The sequence below is a fragment of the Opisthorchis viverrini genome, assembly GCF_000715545.1.
Source record: "Opisthorchis viverrini unplaced genomic scaffold opera_v5_182, whole genome shotgun sequence".
NCBI classification, from domain to species: Eukaryota; Metazoa; Platyhelminthes; class Trematoda; order Opisthorchiida; family Opisthorchiidae; genus Opisthorchis; species Opisthorchis viverrini.
In genome coordinates this window covers 228077-239899 of record NW_008751838.1, presented here as the reverse complement: position 1 = coordinate 239899, position 11823 = coordinate 228077, and the positions used below count along the sequence as shown (strand labels likewise).

The 11823-nt window shown below is 39.5% G+C and overlaps 1 protein-coding gene across 1 annotated transcript; it reads right to left on the bottom strand.

The window, feature by feature from the left end:
* Positions 1 to 4346: 4346 nt before the first annotated feature.
* Positions 4347 to 10921, bottom strand: T265_07691 (hypothetical protein; the record flags this gene model as incomplete). Its single annotated transcript, XM_009173279.1, has 2 exons — positions 4347 to 4778; positions 10880 to 10921. 2 exons carry the CDS (start codon positions 10919 to 10921, stop codon positions 4347 to 4349), a joined length of 474 nt encoding a protein of 157 aa, XP_009171543.1.
* Between the last annotated feature and the right edge of the window lie 902 nt (positions 10922 to 11823).

Sequence of the window (11823 nt, the reverse complement as noted above, 5' to 3'; positions counted from 1 at the left end):
AGGGTCACCGCAGGCATTCAAATACCATACGATAGTAGATTGCCCAGAATTATATGTCCGGGATAAGGAACGGTGTGTCCAAGTTATGGAATTATACAAAAGACCTCGCGGGAAACAATTGAAAATTTTCATGTTACCAGCAACATATTCTGCACTCCAGTGCGGGCAAATCCAGTTAGGCTCAAAATTGGACAAACTAGCAATGTTCTGCACAAAAACCAATAATTGACAACACCAGGCTTGTTCTGGCATATATAACGCAATCTCTATTTCGTGAAAAGCAAAATTTTCAAGCCACGTAATAACCGAATACAGTGAGTGGCACTTTTGTTGTGGCTATATAGAGCCTTCTGTTTATGAGACTCAATAATTTAAGTAAGAGTGTTTTACGGAGATAGATGTAGCTCCGTAGGACAGGCTGCGCTCACAAGCGAACCTACCAAATGCTATTGCGTATGATAAAAATATCCTAACGAAAGTTGCCAATGTCCTAGTATGGAATCAGCATATTAGTAAACTAAGTCTACCGGGAGCAATTAAAAAACACACTAGCATGAATCGTTTGACATCTGCAATGGGATAGGTTTTGCACGGTCTGTTTGTTTGATGATGAAACCTATGAAGCCGATTGTGCGCGCTTAAAAAGCGAAGCAGTCCCCACTTACTACGTATGCTCTGCCACCGCTGTACGCTGCGGTCGTTGGTAAACCAGTTTCAAGGCTAAACGCGTAAGTAACTTTAGCGTTGAAAAGCCCGAAATAATTTGGGTATGTGAGCGATATATTTTTACTTGTATATCGAAATTTTGATAAAGTCTCCTTTGATAAAGACAACTCTGAAAAACGGACGCTTTTAAAAATGTAAGATGATTTCGCTTGAGAACAGTAATCCACTTACCGCCGTCAGTGGTTTGGCTGGTCATATTGGCCGCATCTGCAATGAGGCACATTTGCATGGTCAATCTGATTGATGATAAAACATATAGAGTCAATTTTGCTTGCTTAAAAAGCAAACCGGGGTCCACTTATAACGAATGATCTGACATGGCTGTGCGCTTCAGTCGTTGTGAAACCGCTATCAACGCCACACTCAAACAAAAATATCATCGCTGGCTGTTGATACTTTTACATTGGCTCTTTGATAAATACCTCTTCCGAAAAAACCGGACCCTGTTATGAGTAAGATGAGAGCAGTAGCAGCAGATAAGAGCAGTAATCTACTTACCACCGCCACTGGGTGGGCTTGCTATATAAGCGTGCGCCACAGAATGTTTTGGAATTTGAAAGGGGTTGATATGAGGGAGAACAAGAGAAAGTGTGTGTTGCATCAGTGACTGCGCTGGAAAATTTGCTCAAGGGGCGTTTCGTCGTATTACCACTGTTTTGGCATGGATATTGAAAAGTATATTCCGCCGTATTATGCACGGAATAAGGTTAAGCTGCGCAAAACAGATAATGTTTTCACTGCTGTTGGGACAAGTGTTATCTGACCATACGAAGGTCAAATTCCTCAGCTTAGCTAAAAAAACGTTCGACTATAAGCAGATTTAAAGTTTTATCACCATATCATGGAATTTATTCAGAAATTTCACAAAAATTGCGAGTAATCCACCACCTTCAGTCGCTTGGGTCGCTAAGCGGATACGTGTCGCGGAATAATGAAAAAAATTTGTGATGATAGCATGGGAGCAGCTTCAAAATAAATCCCGTTTTATAAAAAAGTCAATACGGTATTTTTACTGGTAAGCCGGCTAATCAGCGTCTATAAGCATGTGCAGCGGACATTGAGAGCCATCGATTGTAATACCAAAGTTATGTACCACCATCCTACAATCAAAGTTGGCAAGTTGCAAATCAATACACATGGTTTGTAACTTGGAACGTAAGTGATCAATAAATATAAATGAATAAAAAAATAAATAGTTTGGAATGTCAAGTCAGTCTGTGAGGCGAAAAGTTTGGGATGAGACGAAAGGTTGAAGCCAAGGGGAGTAAGGTGCAGTCAGTTTTGATTATTCCGTACCGCAACCATGTCGACCCCACAATTTTGCCCCAAATGCTTTTATCTTGTTGAATCTCAAAGCAAAACCATCACTGGCGCTTGCCAATCTCAGCAGTATAAATATTTCAAAAGGGTTTTTATAATGATAACGGACAAGCAGCATGCAATTTCATGCAGAGATGGCGGTCAAGCTTTTGAGTAACAAGAATAACTTGAATGGTTTCGTGACAATGGTTACCTGGCTCTGTCGAGGTCAAATTTTCTGTCTCAGCGGAAAATGGGATTCACTTATCACCATTATTAGTTTTGCACGCTAAATAGGTGCCCGTCCCCAAGTGTTGCCAAATTTCATAGAGAAATAAAATCAGCGTTTTTTTTGGCAAAAACGTGTAAAAATCCTAAAGTCTGGGGTCAAATCCTTGTAAAATGATGACCTTTAAAATGGGATCTTTTTCTCATGTCCAGGTACAACGCGCAGGACAGGAATATTTCACGGGTTCAGGGTAAAGCGTTTGAGTGATAACTGAGGGTCCCGCCATTGCAGCTGTGTTGTACAGCAGATGCCAGTACGCCTGCAAGTTCAAACGTTTTGCTGTGACTGCTTTGGACAAGGTTTCCAACTGCGGGTCATTCTGTCCGTTCGCTGTACAAAAAGCTTTTGGCCGCGTTAAATCTGGAGGTTAAACCACCATTATTATTTTTAAAGCTAAGCACTACCATTCCTTCGACACGGTTTTCAAATAAGAGCAAAAACCTTTGATGGCAATAGGTTAAAATTTAGGTTGGACTGCGTAAAACTGTCCCCCCAATCCTTGGCTAGATGAAAGTCAACTTATCCAGCTCAGCGAACAAATGGACAACTGAACCAAGTTCTGTCACCGTGCAATCAAATTGATTCTGAAATGTACCAACAACTGTGATTGACCCACCGCTTTCAGTTGGTTGGCTCGCTAAATGGATGTGCGTCGTAGAAAATTAGAGAATTAAGTAGAGACTGCATGGAATGAGCCCCATAATCAATGTTGTTTTGTAGCAAATTCTATACAGTTTTTTTACTGCAAACTCGACTAATCAGCGTTGACGCTTGTGCGAAGCACGCAATCAAAATGCACCGATTGTCATTTCAAAGCTCTGTACTACTACCTTCAAGCACAGTTGATAATATGTCACTTAGTACACACAGTTTGAAATGCGAAACGCAAATGATCCACTAAAGGAATTTTTATCAGCGACGATGTTTTTCGCCACTGGAAAGTTGCACGCTGATGAATAATGGAGCCGAAAGAGCGAAAAATTAACGCTTTTGCTCGGAGAGTTTACGTAACACGCATTAGCGAGAGAAATCCGCGGTGTACTTAAAAAACAAAATCTGGGCGCCTACATTTCACACTATGCTGTTAAATTTGAAGAAACCAAAATATACGTTAAATGTCAGATTTTAGAGTACTGTTGCAAATTTAATTTTACGAAATTGGGCATTCTTCCGCACGTTTCTTTCACGCGTTTTTTCCAAAATAATTACATGTTTTCAGTAATTGCACATCCCAAAAACTCGGGAACTTTTCATCATATGGTTCCAATTGTTTAAACATTCAGTCCTTTGTCGTGTGTTTCGATGTATAAATAAGGCAACCCTTGAAGGAATGGTGTTGTGCTTATCCTTTAATTGGAGAACCAATACCACGTAATCGTAGCAATGCGGTGTGACACTTATTGAGTAACTCTTTCGCAGGAAGAGGATTTACTGAGATTCCAACAACATTTTTCGTTTAATTCACTTGAATAAGGAAGGAGAGGCCTTAACTTACCCTTTTCCACGCACTGTTTTCCTTAAAGTTTATGCAAAATACAGATAAGATGTAAGGGGAAGTGATAAAGTAATATCTGTATTTTCAGCTAACAAACATTTTTGGGCGTGGTCACTAAACTTAATGAAACATTAGGCCAGACAACATTGTCACACGAAGACACTATCACGGCAAACGTCATTGCGCGACAAATAATGTGAGGAAAGTAACAATTTTTCGAGTTTTGTTCCAAGAAACACGCTTAAACTGGAAAGATGATTGCCAATACAATATCCAGACCTGCTTGACAAATGCACGTCTAGTTTCACAACATGTTGAAACAGGACGTTCCCGTACTGCAATCAAGCTAACACTCAGGTAACTCAAGTCAGATGTAGTGTAAAAAGGAATAAAGGGCCTAACAAATCATGCATATGTGCACAAAAACGGCCAAAAGCCGAGTCTATTAAATTCAGTGTGTTCATGCATTGACTAAATGCCTATTTTTGGCTGCAATCTAACCTACATGCAGGTTGTTTGATCTCTTTAAAATAATACTCAAATCAAACTAAAATCATCAAACCTTTTGAATTTTAGTATCGTGTGAATAAAACGTATATAGTTTAAATTCACATTCTCGGGTAAACAGTCGTCCTTCTGTCCCGGCTTAATTATTCTGACGAATCCACACCAAAGGAGGGAGCACTGGACTCGAGTTTTGCTCTTATTTGAGCTCATCGGCAGTTTATATCCAAGGGCTGTGTCGGGGTTTGAACTCTGGACACCTGACGTGCGAGGCAAACGTGTTACCATTTTTCCACTAGCGCATGTTGGACGCATCTGCATTCTCAATTCTGAACGTACGAATGTATTCAAGCTTGAGCGAAGTGATTGGTATGACCGACACATCATGGACACGACAACCCGGTAACTGCGCCGATCGATGAGCCCGTTTGCCAGGACTTTGAAGTCGGGTAGCACCACAGATGCCTGAAATCCTCTGGACAATCGTGTTGATGCATGTTGCGGAGTTTTGCGGAATGTATTTTTCACTTCATATATATATTATGTACTGTCTTTCTTTTTTCATTAAATTATTTAAAAAAATCAAAAATACCTTGTGTTAAATGATTTGTTACTTGATGGGATAGAATATGGCAACATAATATTTACCGGACTTTTCCAAGCCATGACTGAAGTGTTCATATTGTTTCATGAATTCAGTAATATCCACTGTTTTATCCATTCCTCAAAGCACAAATTTTCTATGCTTTATAAAGCTGATGGCCGTTAAGTTAAAACTTGTATGGTGCTAAATGGCGGGCACGTACATGCTGAATTTTCAGAGCAAAAATGTAAAGAAACACAGACATAAACCGTAAATAACTGAATTTATGGTTGTGGGTACGTTAACAAAACAAAATCTTTTGTTCTTTGTGTTCTCCTTAACTTAAGCTATATTTCTGTGTTAGGTTTGTGGAAGAGATTATCAATTGTACACTCAGGAAGTAAGGAGCTGTATGCTAGCGCTAAACTGGCATACGAAGCACATGATTTTTAGTGCTGCATCGACAAGGAACAAAATTTATTTGTACACCCGGCATTTCCGATAACATCCTGGGATAAAATTCATGAATTGTGATATACATTTTTCTTGGTGTGCAAATGTTGGATGATAATAATATAACAAAATTTTCTGGAGTCACTATGTCTATGCTCTACTGACGCGAAAGCAATTTGTGTTTTGATGAATGCACAAATATTGCAAGCATCGCTTCTACATATAGTCTAGACAATTTTTGTTGCAGCACAAAACGATCAAAATCATACCTGGCTCCAGGCATGCTTGTACTGGGGTGTTTTCAATATGACAGCAATATATATGAGAAGAGTTTACTGAAATTGTATTTACTTAGCTTCTACGACTGTATTTACTTAGATTCTACGACTTTCAGATAGAATATCCCATTGAATCCTAGGGAGGAAAACTTTTAAGAGAGGTTTATGAGAGGCTTCCGAGTTTGTTGAAATTGAACATTTCCTCGGACGAACGTGTTTTTGTGTCATAGTTTTCTTGCACACACACAAACTGGTGGATTGCAAATATGGGTTTTCTAACGCGGAGGAACGAGAGACGAAATAACATCGCCCCACATTTTTGGTTTGAAAAATGTAAGGAGAAATGGGATTGTACCTCTTATTTCAAATACGGTTCAGAGGGGGAAGCTTAACAGCCAATGGCGTACCTAACTACTGTCAGTATCACAAATGTTTCTACTCGTTTACGACTTTTTTGGTATAATATTTCATATCAGATCACTGCTGCATTTCTCACCCGTTCCAAGATTTGTTTGTGCTGCTCCATTGAATAGATAAAGGATAGTCAGAGGGGTCATCCTCATTTTCGGTGTTCACAGTGTTAATCATAGTGGGGAACGGACTGCTAAAGTTCTGGCTCTAAAAAGCCACCATAATATATATCCTGGATAAATTGGAGTAGTCAGAGGGGTCATCCTCATTTGCGGTGTTCACAATGTGTAAACGCAGTGTTATACATAGTGAGAAACGGACTGCTGAAGTTCTGGCTCTAACAAGTCACCATAATATATATCCTGGATAAATTGGAAGTAATCATTGTAGGTCTACTTTAAGTGTGCAAAATACAATGGACTTACGTGCAATTGATTGGATAAAGCGAATTGGATAAAGCGAACAAGGTATACCCGTATCTGAGGCTATGAAACATCTTTTGAGAAATGTTTTAGCATCTGATAATATTTTACTAAACCGTTCGAGTTTACATTATTTAGTAAACTGTAGTTTTGTTTTTTACTACCACTACTAATAATAATAAATTCCATTCTGTGAAATCACATCCTGACATCCAAAAGATGTGTGAGATTTGATGCGCATCATTCAATAAGGTAATTGGAGGACACTAGACAAATTACTCTTGGTTGACCCATTTTGTCCACCCAGATCACATTCGGCGCAACATAACGTCTATAGTTTGTAGGCAGACAAGAAAAACTGCTCAAAGTGCGTGACACTTAGAGGAAAGTTTACTCTAAAACGTGCTTTGAATTTTTCAAGTCTATAAATTTCAAGCATTTGCCAGTTATAACGAAACCTAAATACACATCAACATTTTGTGCGCAGTGCCTGATGCTTTTTTGCCCCGCAATCCATCATCATTTTGATTGGATTTTTGCGTCAGAACATTTTTCGAGCCTTCAATAAAAAAATAACTGGATTTTACTTTCAGTGTTTATTCTGTAATATTTACGGTATAATTCAAAGAGATAGCATCAGCGCGCTTAATTTGTATGTAAACTATTTTTTCTAGATGTCTGGTGTAAAATCATTAGTCAAAGCGTCTGTTGAGACCCCAGCACGGTCAGTGGATATACATTGCTGATGAGGTCCAATAAGAGCGTAACTCGAGTCCAGTGCTCCTCCCATTGGTGTGAATCCACCCAAATGATTGCACCGGGAGAGAATAAAGGCTGTTCAAATGAGGGGGACGTAAATGTGAACTTAGTAAATCATAGTTAGAATTAATATTTGCCCTCAACTTTTAAGGTAGCCACGTTCTTGATTCTGTTAGCTGTTTGTTACATACGTCCTCTAAGCTTTATTCTAATAATAATTTTTTCAACTTCTTTTCCGCTAACTTTGTTATCTGGAGTTCCAAAAATGATCAAACAACGGATGTGGATCAGAAAAACTAGTGATCTTGCATTTAGTAAATAACAGCAAAATATTCTTGCCGCGCCACGCGGACATTTGGCAACAATAATAAAAAAACATACTCGCTGGAAAATAAGTAGATGATTTGAAAAACGCAGAATATTGCAGAATTAGTTGGTTCAACAATTTGTATTATATTGTAATATATGTTGCATTAAATATAATGTGTACAATGTTGTACTATATTTGTGTCACGTTGTTTCAGTATACAGTACGTAATTCAGTCCTTCCTCAGGATGATTTTGGTAAACGGGTAGGTTTATTGCGGTCCTAGAAAACGAATACAAAATCTTATTAACTCGTCGCTTGGATTTAATTAGGCCTGATGTCTAACGCATTTCCGGCTACGAGTTGAATCACAAGGTATGATGCTTCACACTGGTGTTTATTAGAAAAATTGCTTTATATTTTTAAGGTTTTAAGGTTCAGCGTCTTACAGTGACTACTGAAATGCATGAAGTATAATTTACTTGATAAAATTATCACCATAATTTTGGACGATATACACAATAAATCCAGCAGAAATATATACATTGTGGAGTAAATAGGAATGATCAAAGTATCAGCATATTCTGTATCCAACATTTCCATACTTACGTGTTGATGTGCATTTTTTTACTTGAGTGTTTCAAGAAACATCATTGTTTGGTGAAATCAATCTGGTTACACACAAGCTTTCTCGATTAGATTGATATGCTGGTTTTGACATTCTCAAAGGGTGTAGTTTTCGCCCCAAGAAAGTGTCGGTGCTGAATTTGTTTGAGACGTTTGTGCGGTTAGTGAATTCACGAAAAAATACTTGCTTGAGTTGTGTTTACAGGCATATCGTTCTACACTCAGGCTTGTGGAAACCCTTATTTTCTGTACAATTAAAAAGCAAACGGTTTCTTAAGCATACTTATCTGTGTCAGCAAGTCGCCACACCAAAAATGCAACAAAAATTCCGCTCGTCTTGGATATTTCTATTTTTCTAATGACAAAATGCACGTCTCGTTAAATATGCATTGTTTGTTGTATACAAAGTTAACCGCACAACCAGGATTTTTTTTTACTTTTTTGAATATAACCTTTTATGGGTTAGCTAGGATAAATGTTCCGGGTACCACCAGTTGATATCCGGCACGCAGTGAAGCATGGCAAATTTTTATTGAAATATCCATAATAAGACGTAAACAGGTGTACAAATTGTTATTTATTTTGGATTCCTCTACTTTGAGTGGGCTGCAACAGTAACAAAACTCACTGTCTTCCGAGCTTTTTGCCACTTGTTTGTTTTAAATAACAATAATGCGGCATGTGAAGTTTTAGCAAAGCCTTACGTTTACTGACCAACATATCAGTGCAGCCTTATTATTTGGTCACCGTTGCAATTGATATTAGGCAAAAACGTGCAAAATACTTTGCAATGTAAGAAAACCATGATATATTTTTGGTATTGAGCGTTGCAGAGAGAGTCTTTTTATCCGTCGTATTTTGAGCAGTTTGTATTGTTTCTTTTTGCGAAACATTCTGCTTGTGTTCAAAAGCCAATAATTAGGCCTTAGTTGGTTGTATTTAAAATATAGTATAGCTAACCAGGGATAAACATGATGGCAGCCATAAACAGCAGAGCCCTTCACTGTGTGCCAGAGAAATCCTTCGCAACATATTCTGTGAAACAAAAGTTAAGCAGGTGATATGCGTGCAAGTAATTTTACCTTTCCCAACGTCTAGTAAAGGAATTTCTAAAATGTGCAGCTATGGCTTTTTTGGCAGCCACCGAAAAACCGGAAATTACCTGTAGCTAGGCATGCTTCCACTTCATTGGGTGCGCAAATAGGATATTAATGTGATCTTTAGGAAACGTTTAGTCTCTTGCATTGTTGGTAATAACCTTTTTGAGTGGCAACTGGCTGTGCCTCAAAAACCATTCGTATATGACATTTTCTCAATGGTAGCTAAATATATGCGTACTAGTGGGAAACTGGCAATTAATGATGCCTTTTCTGTTAAATCGTCAGCCTAATGTTAGTAGTATACACAAAATCCTCAACATTTCACCACATATTTCATAAACCTTGGATTTTGGAAGTCGCAGACGTCAAAACAGTGTCGACAGCCGTCAGCATAACGTTACTGTCGTGCAACTCAGCGTTGAAATAAATTATTATACGTTTTTGGCTCATGCGGTGTACAGATCCATTCTTTTTGCTCCAAAAATATAGCCAGATAAACCAGAAATTAAACACTTTGTCTAGACGAACGCCATCAGGTCGGTTTTGGCAATAAAATGGTTTGGCGCACAACTAATGGTAAAGTAGTCGAGCACTTCAGGCGTGGCTTTCGTCGGATTTTCGACATCGGGGCAATATCTTTAAACGACATTATACGTCGAATGTCATCAATGAACAAAACATTCCCGCAGACGAATTGGAAGGAATTCCGACGTCACAGGTTGAGATTTGTGGCATGCGTTTGAGCGTCATGCGAGCACTAATAAAGATCGTTTTTTAGTTTTTTTGAAAACTGCCAATAATGTTTTGAACAAAGCAGTGGGCAGATAACGTCGTTTTTACGTTTGTGATTCTTCTGAGATTTGATGTCCTGTTTACTTAGTATGTTCAATTTTAAGGGGCAAACCCCGCACACAGTAATTTAAATAATTGATCACGATTGGTCCTGCTCCCTAGTCAGTTTATCAGTTGAGATGTTATCCGATAGGGATGTTGAAAAATACTCCTCTAGCCCTATCGATTCGCAGTACATCAGCTGCAGAATGCTGGTAGACTCCTCAAAGTTATGAGCGCTCGCATTCTGGTGTTAGTCTCATTTATATATGTAGCTAGATCATATCAGGATGAACTTCATTTTTAAGGCGTAGATGAGCGGTTTTGTGAGGCAAGCAGTAGCACGCGCTGGGGCTATCTGTAAAAGGTACCTGAAAATGTACTTCCTTCACTAAGAAAGGGTTATTTCAGCTGGTACTTTGTTCACACCGCTTAAAAGAGGGGTTTTTTGGACAGAGAACCTGCTTGGGTGCCTGTGATCCTTGAATGTGAACCGGGTTAATACCATTGCAGACCATCTCCATGTTGTTGAGTGGAAATTTTTAGCGTTCCAATTCAATCGCTTGGGAGGAAATTGTGTTCTTTAAAGTTGCCTGCAAACCACTTGCATAAATCGATTATAAAGCTAATTTTATTTGGATGTGGTTAAGTCAAGTGAGCGACACCCGTTTTACAGTACACCGAAAGTATAAAAACGTGTCCCCTGCAGTGCAGTAGAAAATTCGCGTTTTACGCCAAACGTCACGTCCATAATATTTCTAGGGTCCATTTTTTCTAAAAAACGGTCAAACGCACATTAGTGGGCTGCTTTAAAGAACCCGCACAATTGCTTTGCATTTCGTTAGCCGCATATATAAATCTTCTAATCAACTGCATGAACATTTTCCATAACGTCAACACCATTCTATTTACATTGCACACGCAAACTATCCAGAAATACACTGTTTTAGTTTCAAATATTCTGTAAACTATTCTCAAGTTTATCATTCGCTTCAAAATCATTAACATTCGTCGAATTTTGTGGCTTCAGTTTTGAAACGTCAACATTATTAGCTGGTTCCGCTTAATCTTTTGTTTCACTGGCTGGAACTTCGTTCCACAAGGTAAAACCATTCCAGGAAGGCCGAAGGGGAGTAGCCAGACCAAGAGCAGCCAGACCCCATACTACGAGTAATCGTGCTACAAGGTGGTATGGGGGAAAGTCGTGCTGTCCTCTGCGACGGGAGTGTAAAGGTAGTAAGGTGTTTCCCCCAGGCGACCAGCATGTCCATATTTATGGAAGCAGCGATGCTGCCGTCCCCCGAGGAAGGACGGGTTAGAGGAAGTCGGTCCTAAAACCGCACACTGCGATTGGCCAACGGTTGACCGTAACCGCCGGTGCTTTATCCAATACGGTCGAAATACTTTTAAAACCAAAGAGCCCGGTGCTGCTCAAAAGTCACCTGCTGTGCGTAGCCTTATTCCCCGTGCCCTCTGGTTAGGCCAACCCCCTGCAGCCAAGCAGGTCAGACTGTTAAGTCGTCGGCTCCTGGTAGGGTCCCGAAAGACAACCCTACATTCTCCCACTGCCTCGTGGGTCAGGCTTTTGAGCCAGAGGCTAGGGTCAGGGTCCCCGAACTACGTCATCCCACTGCCTTGTGGGTCAGACTTTTGAGTCAAAGGATCAAAGTGGGGTACCTCAACCAAACCCCCTTCCTCGGCCTGGGCCCGCGCAGTTCAGCGTCCACTGATGTCCCTCC